This window comes from Hipposideros armiger, unplaced genomic scaffold (assembly GCF_001890085.2).
Source record: "Hipposideros armiger isolate ML-2016 unplaced genomic scaffold, ASM189008v1 scaffold_161, whole genome shotgun sequence".
Classification (NCBI taxonomy): Eukaryota; Metazoa; Chordata; class Mammalia; order Chiroptera; family Hipposideridae; genus Hipposideros; species Hipposideros armiger.
The window spans coordinates 2376116-2392759 of NW_017731511.1; the positions used below are offsets into that span (position 1 = coordinate 2376116).

Genomic DNA, 16644 nt, shown 5'->3' on the forward strand with positions numbered 1-16644 from the left:
TATATTTACGTCTGTGATCCTTTTTGAGTTAATTTTTGTGAAGAGTGTAAGGTCTGTGTCTATATTAATTTTTTTGCATGTGAATGTCTAGCATTTCAGCACCATTTGTTGAAAAGACTGTCTTTGCTCCATTGTATTGTCATTGATCCTTTGTCAAAATCAGTTGAGTGTATTTATGGGCATCTATCTCTGGGCTTTTTATTCTGTTCCACTGAACTATTTGTCTATTCTTTTCACCAATACCACACTGTCCTGATTACTGTAGCTTTATAGAAGTCCTGAAGTTGAGTAGTGTCAGTCTTCCTGCTTGGTTCTTCTCCTTCAATATTGTGTTGGCTATTCTAAGTCTTTGCCTCTCCATATAAACTTTAGAATCAGTTTGTCAATATCCACAGATTTACTTGCTGGGATTTTGATTGAGATTGTGTTGAATCCATTGATCAAATTGAGGAAAAATGACATTTTGATAATATTGAGTCTTCCTATCCATGAACGTGGAATCTCTCTCCATTTGTTTAGATCTTCTTTGATTTTGTTCATATGTTGTCTACAAGAAAGCCACTTTAAATATAAAAACATATAGATTAAAAGTAAAGTAATGGAGAAAGATATAACATGCTAATTAACACTAATCAAAAGAAAGTGGCAGTAGCTATATGAATTTCAGACAGAGCCAACTTCAGAGCAGGGAAAGTTATCAGGGATAAAGAGGGGCTCTGTTATTGGGGTGAAGTGGCAACTTCTTAACTCCTTATATATTGGAAACTGGAAGTTCTAATTGTTTCTTTTGATACCCAGAGTTTGATATTTTGGCAGTTGAGTTTCAAACAATGGAGTAGAAATCAGTTTACACATTGATTAGTCATTGTTTATAAGAAAAGCATTCTGACATTCTTAGCTGTAAGTGGACCCCTGATTTGAACTATATAGTTTAAAATGACTGAAAAATGATTGGCTAAGTTCTTTTGAGTTTTATACCTCATAATTATGAATTAGATGTTTTATTTTCTTAAGGGACCTGGAAGAAGATTGCTTTACTATATTTATTCTAGTTTTGACACTTGAACAATTAAGGCTTACTGAGTTGAATTTAGGCAGGAAAAATAAAATAGTTAAGAAAAACAGTTATGTTTGAGACCAATGATTTATAGTCTGAACTATTATTTAATGGGCATATTTTTAAGTTAATGCGAAAAAGACTTCATATTCTTTTAGATCTTGTAATTTATCTAGGAGTGTGCTAAATTCTGCTTCTTATCTTTAAAACCCAATCTGGACATTTAATGACCACTGAATTTTTTTGAAATACAAAAATCAAGAAGAAAGAATTTTTAAATTGTATAAAACATATAAGTACTTAAAGATAAGTTTTAGGCCAATTTTATGTTCATGTTAATAGCATATTTTATAAAATATCATAAGGTGTTCTTTTCTACTTTATAATCTCTTTCCCTGTATGAGAAAATTTCTCTGTCCAGATTTTTAATAGTCTTATTTCTTGACATTTTTTAAAAGATATAAACAAAACCAATTCTGTGTCTTCTTATTCTGTGTCTGATAAAGATTTGTGCACATACATTTAGGAATGATTTATATATAGTCCTTAAAGTGATAATTACCGTATTTCCCATGTATAAGACGCACCTTCATTTTGGGACCCGAAATTTGAAAAAAATGTATTACATAAAGTTATTGAACTCAAGTTTTATTCATCATAAAAGTCATACAACTCCTCATCATTTGTGGGAAATGCAAGTAAAAAAATCTACAACCACTGTATAAGACGCACCCAGTTTTTAGACCCCAAATGTATTCATGTCTTATACATGGGGAAATATGGTATATATAGTTCTTAAAGCGATTATATGTTATATGTATATCCATGTTGTTTTATAACACACTTGACCAGCAGTGATATCTCTGTCAAAAAGCAAAAAATTGCATGCCATCATAATACAAATTTGAAGCATGTTCTATTGTTGTATTTTGTAATCAGGTGTCTTTGAAATGGGCAGAGGGAAAATGGGAGATAAAAGATGGGGAGATTGGTTAGCAAGGAGAGGATGTTTATATATGGAGAAGAAGGCATGTAGGGAGTATGAGGTAGATGACATTGGGTCTGGATACAACCTCAGGATCCTCCTCAAGGCAGTGCTCCAGATAGCTGTCACTTACTGATTGGAATTGAAACCTGTTTGACCTGGATATTGGTTCTGTAAAACTAAAATTTGTCATTTGTTGACGTATTCCCCTTCTTTCATGCTTGAATAAAAATGTAAATGCATATACCCTTTATTACTCAGCAAACTGAGTGTAAAGTGGAGAGTACTGCAACTGATGCCTTAGAGTTATTGAATAAAAAAAGATGGTCTCCATAGCTCGTACAGACATGGTTCCCTAATTTTTGGAAGCAGTTTGTCATATGCTATGTTCCTGAAGCAAGACTGCTTGTCTCTTCTGTCTTTGTTCATCCTCTGTTGCATATTTATTTCAGGTTAAAAACCTGGAAAATATGGTCTTTGCCTTTTATACACTCTTGGAGAAGAACTGATGTCGAGACAACCCATTTTCTTATTCTGTAGGATTTAACATGTACTTTTACCAAAGTGCATGTTGCTAAAGAGTATTTTTTAAATTGGCCACTTCAAATCAATCAGCATGCCAGGAGCCTTGTTACCTAGCACTAAGAATGTAGTTTTCCTTAGCTAATATGAAGAAATGCTGTGTTTCTGTGCCCAAATAAAAACAGATTTGATTTGAAATGATTTTAAATCAGCAGTGGTTTAAAAGCAAACTTAGGTGACTAAATTCCTAAATTATTTGCTCCAGTCCAGATGTACAAAGATTTTTTTTTATTCAAGAGAGCATTAAGATTTTTCCAAGTGAATTTTTTATGTGTGTAAATTATATTCGTGAAACTTGATTTATGGTATGCCTATATTCAAGTTCAATCTAAAAGATTATTTTTGAATAATTTCAGGTATTGCCTTGCTTCACAAAAACTCTTTGAAAAATTGAACTTATGAGTCAGGCTGACGGCAATTAATGTTTTTTGAAAGGATTTAGGTTAATCTTTTACATTAAACTACACCCATGAATTTAATGGATGATATTTTTCTAGTGAGTTCAATTGGTGCTTCAAAGATAACTTAGGCAAGTAAGTTAACCTCAGGTTTTTCATCTCTAAAAAAAGGGTGTTAATATCATAGGATAAACCAACTATCACACTTTCCTAAGGCTACAATGGGCAGCATTTCTATCGTAAGACTTAACTAGAAATGTATTCATAACCCAACTCAAACACCACTTCCTCAGCAAATCCTATCCAATTCTATCCCAGGCAGAAGGATTTGCTGTCCATCTCTGAGTTCCCCTAACATTTAGACAATTGGCTAATCTGCAAGAGCCAGAAATTTATTTTTGTTCTTTCACCTTATACCTTTCTCTCCCTTTGTCATCTTTCCTCCCTTCCTAAAAAAAAGAAGCTAGCATGGTACCTGACAGAAATGTTAGCATCTGTCACATCTAAACAAAATAACCAAATGGATCTTTGACGTCTTCTTTATTATGTTTTGGAAAATTGGGGGCAGCAGTCATTTTTCCAGGGCCTTTTTTTGTACGAATATAAGCAACATCAGCCAGCTACTTTTTTCAAAGTTGCAACAGCATCTATTATACTATGTGTGCAAGACACTTTAAGGCACAAAGAGTACATTAGACAAATAAAAAACAATCACAAGTGAAATTGTGCTTATTTCTCCTTTGTATTGGGCATTATCTCATAAGCTTAAAATATTTTTATTTGGTTATTACAGAAATATCTAACCTACAAAAGATTGTAACTTTTCATTATTTCCTACAAGCACATTTGGATTTCTAAGCAAACTAGTGTTTTTAGTTTTTTTAGATCTTTTTGGGGAAGGCTTCATGAGTTTTGACCCTATAATCTGTAGTTATTCTTAAGTTATTATTATTTGGTGCATTTAACCAGACCTCTTTGTATGTTGCAAGCTTCTGTAATAGCGATTGATCTGTATAAGAAGATAATAGTCATTGGCATTTATTTAAAAATTGCACTTTTCTTTCCTATTGAATGAAAATTGCCTGGAATTCTAAAATTAAGAGTTTTTTGTTTGTTTTTTTAATTTAGATGTGTCAACTGAACAGTTGCTTTTTTGATATTGATATGGCTTCCTGTGTAAATCTTTTTTTTTTTTTTAATTGGGGAGTCGGGGGAAGGGGAACAGGCAAGTTGCTGTTGTTTTGTTCTTCAGTCTTAGTTGTGGAGGATGTTGCTTCACTGGCCCAAGCTGGCACCATCATTGTGCTCTTCCTGGGAGAGTCAGATAAGTCGCCGGCCTCTGGACTGCTGCTCACGTTGGCTGCTTGGCTACACACGGTAGCCCATGGCAACCCACTGCAGCAGGGGCTGCAGCCTATGCCGACACCGGCGACTCAGGGCAGCCCAGCTCCAGGTTGAGCTGTTGTTCAGCATCTTAGCTGTAGAGGGCAGTGTCACTGGCCCTCATATGTGGGATCCAAACCGGGACCCTCTGGTGTCCCAAGCCAGTTCTTAACCAACGCGCCACTTGGCCAGCCCCCTGTGTAAATCTTAACATATAAACTTACTTGATTTCCCATAAAACTCCCAATAAACATTTTTAAAATATAGTTTTCTTTAACTTCTCAAAAATAGCTAATTTTAACCTGACTAACAGTAAGGCAGTCAAAAGAAAAAATGGAGTTTATTGCTTTTATATAAACCTAAGGAACCTTCAGATTTGAAACTTAAATTTGCGTCACAGCCTAGATTTGATTTCTTCTGTAGCTTAGATGTAATTAATGGGACTTTGAACTCTTATTATTTATACATAGCCCTGTTGGTCTCGTTCCTTCCCCCGGAACACATTTTTTTTTTAATGTATGTTAATTTGTCTTATCTCTCCTTATATTTTCTCTTTATTTGATTGACTTTGAATCCAAGTATGTAAGGCTATCCACACCACTGTCTATCCCATGCTCTCCGATGTAATAGAATAGCCACCAGCCACACGTGGTCATTCAGCACTTGAAAATGGGGCTGGTCTGAATTGAGGTGTGCTGTAAGGGTAAGATACACACTGCATTTTGAAGACTGGTAGAAAAACAGAATGTAAAATGGATAATAATTTTTATGTTAATGTTGAAACTAGAGTATTTTGTATTATATATTTCGTATATCTTGTCCCCAGTTTATTAGAGCTCTTTGGTGAGGAAAAGAGGAGAGAGTTACCATTAAGTCTTTCAGTGAGAAAATGGGGGTATTGTTGCTTTCTTCCTGACATCTTGTATATCCTGCTACATCTCACAGGGAGCATTGATTTTAGGGTGGTTCCTGGCTTTGAAGTTACTACCTCATGGCTAGAGGACTTCAACTGTAAACAAATATTTTTACCACTTGGTTTTCTTTAACTTGTATCACTATTAATTTCTGTTATATTTACATTATGACAGTGGTATTAGCTTTGGCTTGCATATACTCAAATGTATAAAGGGGCCAGGCAAGTAACAAATGAATGAATCCATCTTTTGTTAGACAACATGAAGTGATGTATGTTCTGGGCAACAGGTATATGTCCTTTCTGGAGGGTAACCCACATGTCTGTTCAGCTGATTGTTGCCTTATGGGAATATACGTTGCCAGATCTTTTAGTTTTTCAAGAGAAGCCAAAAATCTGGATTATTAACAATCTGAACTCTCCCAATTTTGAAATAACTGACACATGATGCAAAATTGAAAAAATCTATACAGGTCAAACCAAATATAGCTGTGGTCTGAATGGTACTGCTTTGTAACTTCAGACCTAAGGGGATGCTTCTTGGAAATAAATGTAGGTTTCAGGTACTTTAGGTGACCTAATTAATGTACACCAGTTAAGAAGAGAGGCTTACAATCACCTGTTGATGAATAGTTTTTAAATTTAACACCTTTTAGAGAATATGAATCTCAAAATAGTGGATAATTGTGAAATAGTATGTTACAGTTTTTATGGGGTTTTTTTTAGCATGTATATCTAGCTAATATAATTTTATTTTCTATAGAGATGTTTTTCTTCTCCTTATTCTCTTGCTTTTCTGTTGCTCATTTTAATGTGTATTTAGCTTTCCTGAACATTTAGAAGAAGACTTATGTCAGGTTGCTTTCTGACTCACAGAGTCCCGTGTGTGTGTGTGTGTGTGTGTGTGTGTGTGTGTGTGTGTGTGTGTACTGTTCAGAAATACGGTAGGTTGCTTTCTGAGATTTCCTGGTTCTAGTCCCCTACCCCCACTTTTATCTGGACCTACTCTGCTTTATCTCTGCTCTCCTTGTCCCGCTTAGTCTTGACCCCACTCTCAGCAGTTTCTCCTTAGTGTGGCCTCTGTCCTGGATGGCTATTTTGAGAGTTCACAGGGGCTAGATTTCTTCAGCCTCTGCTTTCTGAGATTCTCTGCTTTCTGAGATTTCCTGGTTCTAGTCCCCTACCCCCACTTTTATCTGGACCTACTCTGCTTTATCTCTGCTCTCCTTGTCCCGCTTAGTCTTGACCCCACTCTGAGCAGTTTCTCCTTAGTGTGGCCTCTGTCCTGGATGGCTATTTTGAGAGTTCACAGGGGCTAGATTTCTTCAGCCTCAGAAGAGGCCTAGTGGTTATCCTCCCTGGCACTCACCTAATACTAGAGTGGGCTGAACCCTTCCCAATTTCAGCTGCTAAGTTGCTCCATCTGTTTTTATGTGGGAAATGAGGAAGGTTGAAAAACCGCTGTAAATGCTGTTCTCACAGAAAATCCAGAGGCACTAAATTTGTAAGCTAACGCATAGGGTCATGAGAAGAAGTCAGATGGTTACTTATGTTTTCAATAGATTTACAAATTATATTTGAAAACAATAGTCATATCCTTTCTATAAAAGTTGGGAAAAGGCTAGGCAGTCATTTGCTGCTATTTATTTTTTAAAAGGCTTTACCAGAAAAAAATCACAGAAACCTTGAGAAAAAAAGAAAAAGGTGATTTAGCTAATGGTGTTGAAAACTGTTGTATTCCCAACCCTAGACACAGTATAGTAGCTAGAATAAGTTATACCTCTACCCTTTTGTGACTCTATTTTGATTTGGTGTCCAAGTCAGGTCTTTGTAAGACATTGGAGGAGTGCATGAATTACTATTCACTTTTCACATTTGACTTTAACTGAATAGTTTACTGAATATTGATCATCTTTATCCCTAGATATAGATAAAATAACATTTGAAGTTCAGAAGAGCTCCATGGAGTGATCAGTGTTTACTCATGGCCAGCTTGCTCAATTTCATTCACAGAATGGCAGTACAGTTTTGAAATATATATCTGCTTCAAGTTCTTTACAAGGAAAGACTCTACTCTCTTTAAACTTGAAGAATAATGTGTATGCACACTGTTTTATGGATTTGCAATACTACAATGATCTGAATTTTGGAACTTAACTTTTAGTATAAAAAGTTTAGTTCTCCACCACACAGAATTTCAGCCATGTTGTTGAGTTATGTATAAAAAGATTTTAAGAGATGAGAAACTTGTAAACCGCTTCTGAGTGTAGATATTATGTTCTGTGACATGAATATATATACATTTTTTTTCTTGTTTAAGGTCTCAGCCAGTTTCCTCTCCAGTCATCCTTCAGTTTGGGCATGCAGAGACCCTTCTTCCACTGCTTTCTCTCATGGGCTACTTCAAAGACAAGGAGCCACTAACAGCTTACAATTACAAGGAACAAATGTATCGGAAGTTCCGAAGTGGTCACATTGTACCCTATGCCTCAAACCTCATATTTGTGCTTTACCATTGTAAAAATGCTGAGACTCCTAAAGAAGAATTCCGAGTGCAGATGTTACTGAATGAAAAGGTGTTACCATTGGCTCACTCCCAAAAACCTGTTTCTTTGTATGAGGATCTGAAGAACCACTACAAGGACATCCTTCAGAACTGTCATACCGGTCAAGAGTGTGAATTACCAAAGGTGAACAACACATCTGACGAGCTATGAGGAACCGGAGAACTTTTTAATTTCATCAGGAATCTATAGGGAGTGATTACATGCTTGGAATAGGTAGGCCATCCCTGGTTACAGAAAGCTTTCACATTGCTTGGGTATTTCTGTCTTTTCACAGAAAAATATTGCGTTTCTTTTTGAGTCTGGACATGGATGCGTAAGATGATTCTTCACTGGAGCAGCTCTCTTAAGGGGAAAAAAGTCTATTCAAAGAAATAGCTGGCACTGCAAATGTTTACAGAAATTATAGTCTTTCTATTTATGTAAGAAGTCTCACACTGAGACTGTGTTTTCAAAATGATACTTGAAAGTACGGGAGTAACACAATATGTCATTTGGATGGTCCATAACTTGATTGAACTAAGTCTAGGAACTTTACCAGTTGTGCTGCAATTCTCTCTTTTTTCCTCTGGCAGCACAGTTCTAATATTATCTTTCTTAATCAGAAATATTGTGATACACTGAGAATATCACTTTGAAAGAAAGTTAACATCTCTCTTTTTGAGAGTTTGAAACAATGTTAAAAACAGTCTGATTTAAAAGGACACTTTCACTGAAAGAAGACAAAAAGTATAATAAAATAAATATTTTTGTTAATAGTATTTCTGAAGAATTTGAACACTTTTCCAGTAATTCCTTTTAACCTCCTAGTAAGTCCTACAAGGCCATTCTTCAATTATCATCATACTTGTTTTACATATGTAACAACGGAAGGACAAAGAGGACCATTAGCAACAAGTCAGATGGATAGAATCAAAGCTTCTTAAATTCATTGCTTAGCCATTCTTAACATTTTGCTTCTATTTTTATATTTTGCTATTATGTGAAATACATTTTGGTTGCTTAATTTCTTTCTTTTTTTTTTCGAATAAAGACTTCATCCTGGCTGGCTTAGTTTCATAGATATGAACCCTTTCCAAAGAAATAGTTCTGAGTTCTGTTAAATGCCATGAAAGTGTTTGCTATAATAATAAACAAAATTCTTGTGACTTTACTAATCAGCTATTTTTTGCACTTTGTGTTGATATGCAATTAGTGATTTATGGTAAAAGGTTAGAATTTCAAGCAGCTTTGACTAAATCAGGCAATATAAGGCAATTTATTTCTAATAGACATTTCCCCAAATAAATTTTAACTCTTAAAGAAAAATGGAAACCCATTTTTTATTAAAAATCTAAATAAGAAAATACTACAACTATATATTGAAATTATAAAAAAAGATGCATAGGTCATTGATCTTTTAGTGAATGATGTTCATAAAATAGATAATTAGCTGTTAAATACTGTTGATTCATCAGTTGTTCCTGCAAAAAAGTCTGATGTTTTCTTTTTTTAAAATGCAAATAGACTGACAAGAGAATAATGTAATGAACATTCATGCCCATTGCCCTGTTTTATCAGAGTTAACATTAAAACATTTGGTTTAGATCCAAATAAGAACACTTGAGCACTTTTGTATGACTCCCTGATGCTGTTGCACTCACTCTCTGCCTAGGGATAACCACCAACATAAAATTCAGCATTCACCATTTCATCGCATGCTTGACTCTGGAAACTTGTAGTGTTGATGTGGGAGTTTTAAAATAGCTTATAAAAGGACATACTGTGCATATCATTCTTGAATTAGTGATTTATTATAGCTGCTGTATTTGTTTCTCAAGACTTCTTGATCCTGATAATGTGTCACAAATTAATGCTATCAGTTCATCAGTACCCATTGAGAACTTTTCACGTACAGACACTAGATTCCGTCTACTCACATGTAAAGTTGAATGAACTAGTTGTTCTTTCAAGGAGAGTCTCTTAAAAAAAACCTAAAACAAATTTACTTGGTGTCTGACACATTAAGTAATTTTTGATTCATAAACTTTTTATAGACTATGAAAGTTTTAAAGGAGATGTTTAATTTCATTGTTAAATAGAACCATGTTGTCATCTTTGTAGTCATTGGTATATAAAATATTTCAGGATGGAGTGTAATTGTGGTCCATTTTTGCTAATGTTACAGAGATTGTGATATTATCCTGGTGCTATTATTCTCATTTCAGAAATGCCTGGAACCAAAGAATGTCATAATAGAAACTAAAGGTCTTATCTAGGATAGGACCTAATGTTTAACCTAAAAAGTTGAGTATCAAAAAATAATCTTTGGATAACAAGAGTTCATTCATAAAAGTGACCAAATTACTCACTTAAGCCAAAATGTAATCACTCGTTCTGACATTTTGGTCAATTAGTAAATAGCCTAAGGACATTAGCAATTTTTCTATCTAATCTACAGTTTGATGCATAGAATTCATTGTACTTATTGTCTTTTATAGTCATCGTTTTGAAGTTTCTGCTCTCCAAGACATAATTATTCACTTGATACTGTTTTTGTATATAATCTTGGTCTTAATTTTAGTACTGAAAGCAAAACTCAACTTGTAAAGAAAAAAGAGCTTTGTTTTTTTTCTAGGCATAATCAGCTTTCATATCTTTACTTGAGTACTTTCCTTTTGTAAACTTGCAGAGCTGATGCAGGCCCTTAAACATTTGGGAGTTACATGCAACCAAACCAGAATATATAAGTGTACATTTTTGGGAATATATTTCTCTGTATTTCATGTGGTTCCTTAATGATACTTGGAATTTGGACTGTCTTTCACCAAATGTAAGCTGGAAATAAATACTCGCATTACCATATCATTTGCCTATACCTAGCTCTTGTGAACTAAATCACTCAATTCTCCCCTAAACATTCTTTTTCTCTTTCTTAAACATTTCCTTCCACTCACCTGGCAGCTCAATTCACTTTTAAGCACCTGTACATTAATGTATTAAGCTATTTTTAAGTGTGTGTGTGTGTGTGTGTGTGTGTGTGTGTGTGTAATAGTATTTTTGAGAAAATTTAACAGCAAGAAAAAAGGTGTCATATTTTTCCAGCTAAAAATTTGTAGCTTGAGCTTCATGCCTGCCAACTTAGGAAGTTAACTTCTGAAACTTTCACTATCATTACTGAAGTAATATATTTTAAGGTAGAAGGATTCTTAATTTTAATATTTCTAAAACTAATTTATAAGTCATTGTCTTCCATGTACTATTCTCAGATTTTAAACCATTATTTAGACCCAGACAGTTCGTGTTCACCCTTTTGTTTGCTGTGCTGGGAGAACAAATATTTATTCATTGAAATGATAGCCTTCCATATTGAAAAGTACTCAGTATTAGAAAGTTTCATTAGAATATTTTATATTATTTCTGAAATAACTAATATGGAAAATTAAGTTAGGATGACAATCTATAGGGTCTCTCTACTTTTTTCAGTTCAGCTTATTCTATTAGCCTTGTTTCTGATTATCTTTTGACTGAACATTAAGTTTGGGTGCTTCTGGAAAATTTTCAACAAATATTCTCATTCTGGATGAAAAAAACCCAGTTTGGATTTTTATTAAAAAATCCAGTTTGGAATATACTGGTGAAATATATCTTTGGATACATACAGAGGAGAAACTTCTGTTTATAAGAAACATTTTTAATTGGTGATAGGAAAACACTAATTTTGCCCTGGCCATTGTTGCTCTTCCTTTGAGGGACCATTAGTTTCTTTTCCTTAAAATTTTTTTCTTTCCCTTGCCTTTCTGAGAAGGTGAGAAGGCTAGTCTTGGTGAAATAAGATAGTGCTGTTTTTTCTTCTGTGTGCAGTGTTTCTCCCTGAAACTTGTCACTTTTTGCAATATGGAGATTAGTATGAGAGCCTGGGTTTTTTGGGTTTTTTTTTTTTCCTTTTTAGCTGAGCCATCCTGCCAACTGTTGGCAGCTCAGCTCGGGCCGTGAATCAAACCGGGGACCCTGCTGCTCAGAGATCAAACTCTTGAGCGAGCTCTTAGCCAACTGAGCCACTAGGCCGGCCGGAGAGCCTGGGTTTTTTAATTTGATTATTTTAGATAGTTACAGTTTTGTAGTCTTTTAAAGGCATGCTACAAGTGCTATCCATGGTGGGGGGAAAAACAATTGAGTTTTACAGCTTTTTTTGCTATTTTAGTATTAGATGACTGAAGAGTCTGAGGAAAGATACTGAGATCCATAGGGCAAAAGATTGAAGAAATGGGATAGAAACAATCCTTGCCTTTTCTTTACTGAGAGATAAACAAAAGAACATGAAACTCCCAGATATAGATAAAGAATCAGAAGTAGCTGGGATTCTGCATTCACTTTGGTCTGGTTGCAAGGTTTCAGGCCTTCCTGTATAAACTGTTTTCCTTTTTTGTTTGTTTTATTAAGATTTTATTGGGGAATTGGGGAAGGGGAACAGCCAAGTTGTTGTCCTTCAATCTTAGTTGTAGAGGGCGCAGCTAGGTCATCTCCAAGTCCAGTCGCCGTCCGGCCGCCTGTCGGCAGCTCACAACAGCTCAGCTCAAGGTGCCATGTTCAATCTTAGTTGCGGAGGGCATAGCCCACCATCCTATGAGGGAGTTGAACGGGCAACCTTGTTATTAGGAGCACGTGCTGTCACCACCTGAGCCATCCTGCCACCTGTGGGCAGCTCAGTTTGGACGCAGCTCATTGGCCCATGTGGGAATCGAACCCGCGACCCTGTTGCTCAGAGCTCACGCTCTTAACCAACTGAGCTACTCAGCTGGCCCCTAAACTATGTTTTTTTCCCATACATAACCTTTTCACTTAAAGGAAGTGCTATGGCTTCTTTTTGGCATATCTGAATCACCAGCATCATTACTCTTGTGCTTTGCTGCCATTAGTAAGTAAAATAGGGGTTACTGGAACACAAACACTGATACTGCAACAGCTGATCTGATCACGGAGATGGCTGCTTAGTGACTAACAGGCAGGAAGCATACACAGCGTGGAGATGCTGGGCAAAGGGATGATTCACATCCGGTTGGGACAGTAGGATGGTGCGAGGTTTCATCGAGGCTACTCAGAATGGTGCATGATTTAAAACTTAAGGATTGTTTATTTCTGGAATTTTCCACATACTGTTTTCAGACCTAGGTTGATGGGTAACTGAAACCACGGAAAGCAAAACCATGGATAAGGGAGCCTACTATACTTTTCAAATCTAGCTGCTATAAGCCTAGGTCTTGAAAAAATAGAAACATCACTGGAAGACTTTCCTCCAACCCATGAGTATATATGAGCTTCAAAGAACTGCTTTCTCTAACATGTCTAAAAACTCTTAGGTTACTAAGTATTTTATAAAAATTTTCATAGATATGGATACATGTATTTGTTAGTTTTTGCCCAAACACAGATATGCGAAGTCTAGTCTTAAGAGAAAGATTATCTTATGTTACAGAGCCACAGTGTAACAGGCACTTTTATAATTCTCAGTACTCAGCAATGTACCTGATGTTAACTAGGTTATCTATATAGTAAATCATGTGTGTGAAGTAATAGTTGCCATTGGGTAAGGAAAATATCTACACCTGCCAAATATTATAGAAGGTACTTTACCTGTTATTCCAGTTAATCTTTCTTGGTTACAGACTATGAAGTTGATAATGTGAAACCCATTTTGCAGATAAGGAAATTGAGGTTGAGAATGAAATTTTTTTTTTTTTACACTTTAAGTTCTATTCAAATTTGTTATCAGTGGTAAAAGTGGAATTTGGACCTAGTTCTTTTGGGGCACTTCGGTGTGCAGATTGAGTAATTCACATTGATTGTAAACTACTTAAGTCCCTTGATTGTGCCACCATTGCAATTAGAATGCTTTTGAAGCCGCTGCACCTTTTGTCCTTCTCTGTAGCTATTGGCTGTAATTACTGAATCCAAGAAGTTGCACGCTGAGCAGAAAATGCGAGGGAAGACCAAAGCAATCAGAACCTCATATATGATGTTTTCCAAAAAAAATGGACACATCAGTTCCTTCTCTCTCCCCAGGCTCAGCTGACTGTGCCATGCCTCTGTTGTAGAAGGCTTTCTGAGTTAATTAGGAAGGTGGGGCAGGTTAAATGATTGTTGTTTTACAAACCATCCCTTAGAATTGCATTTGCAGTATTTCAAAGCAAAGCACAATTCAGACCTTTGTGGAGATTCTAGATTGCTTGAATTCCAGAATAATGGGAACTGTAGTTATATTGTGTGCTTCCATTGCTTCATTCAGTGAAACGGCTCCTTATATCATAGCCTCACTCCCTTAAGTCATCCTTGGAGTTCATAAAGCCAGGCTCATTGAACACACAGCAATGGCAGAGGGAGGTGCTTTAGCATATATACATTCATGTGCAGAATTCTTAGGGATGGGGGTGGGGGCGGGGAGGTGGAAAAGGCAACATTTGCTGCAAGTTGCATATGTTACAGCATGTCAGTGATCTCTGCCCCACTCCATCATATAAGTAGAATGTGCCCTTTGACCCTCAGTGCAATAACAGTGTGCATTGCAGCAAATACCACATGATCACACCACCAATAGTTAGCTTTTTTGTTTAGATTTTTTGGGGGTTTTTAGGTAAAATTGGCATATAACATTGTATTAGCTTCAGGTGTACAACATAATCAGTCTTTGTAGACACTAAAAAATGATAGAACACCATAAAATTGACCCCCTTGACCCATTTCACCCATCCCTCCAACCCTCTTCCCCTCTGATAACCAGTGATCTATTCTCTGTATCTGTGAGTTTTGTTTTGTTTTGAGATTCCACATATAAGTGAAATCATACAGTATTTGTCTTTCTTTTTCTGACTTATTTCACTTAGCATATTACCATCAAGGTCCATCCATGTTATTGAGAGTGGGTATCTTTCTTTTGTTCCTGATTTTAGAGGAAAAGCTGTTAGCTTTTTACCTTTGAGTATGCTGTTAGCTGTGGGTTTGTCATATATGACCTTTATTATGTTGAGGTACGTTCCCTCTATACCCACTTTGTTGAGAGTTTTTATAATTGGATGCTGAATTTTGTGAAATGCTTTTTCTGCATCTATTGAGATAATCATATAATTTTTATCTTCATTTTGTCCATGTGGTGTATCATATTGATTGATTTGCGAATGTTGAACCATCCTTGCATCCCTGGAGTAAGTCCCACTTGATTGTGGTGTATCATCCTTTTACTGTATTGTTGAATTTGGTTAATAGTTTGTTGAGGATTTTTGCATTTGTGTTCATCAGGAATATTGACCTTAAAGAATTTAAGTAGGATAGATATTAAATCTTTGAATGTTTAGTAGAATTCACCAGTGAAGCCATCTGTTTCATAGAATGCATAGCCTGTTTTTGAATCCCTTCCTGTTGAGGATTTCTCCAGTTTATTTTCCAGTCAGAGCTGGCTCTTAAACCAGTTTCTGGAAATTCCAAAGAGAAGATTGGGTAAGGTTTCAAAACTAGAACCTCTCTGATGCACAAGTTGATTATTAGGCAAAGCAGTATGCCTGGTGCAGAACAGGAAGAGATGACCATTAGGGAATGATTCTTAGATCATAAAATTTATATTTACCACATCATCAAGGAAACAGGGCCTGGCAAAACAAAAACAAACAAACAAAACCCTTGCTTTTTATTTTTATTTACTAACTAAACCAACTAAAGAGATGGTGTTTAAAAGCCTCAAGACCTGAAACCTTCAGAAAACTGGTAAGCTTTTTCTTTCCAGCCAATTAAAGAAATCCAGGCTCCTGTTCTGACAGCTAACATCTTAGAGTAGCTCATGACACCAATCCATAGACGATGGGAAGGCTGTACTGTGTTTGAGAACAAAACAAACACGGGGTTGGGTTCTAGTGTGACTTCTGCAACTAATTAGCTATGTGACTTGAGGAAGGTGACGTACCTTCTTCGTATCTCACCTTATTATTTTCATCTGGAAAAAAGAGTTTCAGAGGGCATGTTAGTGATAGAACAGGCAAGAAAACACTTGTATCACAAGGCCTGGAGTTCTTTTTTCCCCTTTGAATTCTGTTCTTTGTTTTTAAACACACAGGGTCCTGGTTGATAGAATTAATTCAGTTTCCAAATCCCAAAGTAAAAATACAAGCAGGTTAATAGAAGTTGAATTAATTGTTAAAGATCACAGGGTTAGGTGATGGGGAATTTAAATTAACAGCTCAAAGAATCAAGCCCTACTATGATTTAGAGGAGCCTATGGTGAGCTCTCTCTTTACTGCCTCCAGTTCGGTTTGGGGACCTGTGTTGGCAGAACCGATTGGCCTGGAAACGAAGTGCCTGGTGGAGCTTTTTATTGTCTCTAGCATTAGGCCTCAGCTCAGCTCATGACACTTGAGTGGAATGTTACTGCTCTTGGCTAATCCTGTGCTCAAACCTTCCTGCTTGTGATGTAAGGCAGACAAATAATTTCCCAAAGCAAACAAGTTCAGGCTATCTACCTGTGTCTCTTCAGCCTTGTGCCACCTTTTCCCCAATCCAGATCAAGTGCTAATTTTCTCTTTTGGGCCAAATTACAGTCCAGTGACAGAAATATGAGGTTCGTAATGACTTGGAACTGGGAGAGGGGCTGAGGCTTCTGTGCCTTGAGTTAGAATCTAAAGAGGCTTTCTGAGAGCCTTCCCTCTGAGTCAGCAGGACCGCTGTGGCTTCCTGCCCCCAGTGCTGAAGGAAGGGAAACCAGGAAAAAGCACCAAAAACATCTCTCTTGCTAGCTCTGG

General features: G+C 36.2%; 1 protein-coding gene across 1 annotated transcript in view; it reads left to right on the forward strand.

The window, feature by feature from the left end:
- The window catches only part of MINPP1 (multiple inositol-polyphosphate phosphatase 1), a 41901-nt gene extending 31162 nt beyond the window's left edge, over positions 1 to 10739 (forward strand). Inside the window, exon 5 of the mRNA XM_019651516.1 lies at positions 7639 to 10739. Within this exon, the coding sequence (XP_019507061.1) occupies positions 7639 to 8035 (397 nt within the window). The 3' untranslated portion in view covers positions 8036 to 10739. The remainder of the gene's footprint in view (positions 1 to 7638) is intronic.
- Positions 10740 to 16644: the final 5905 nt, after the last annotated feature.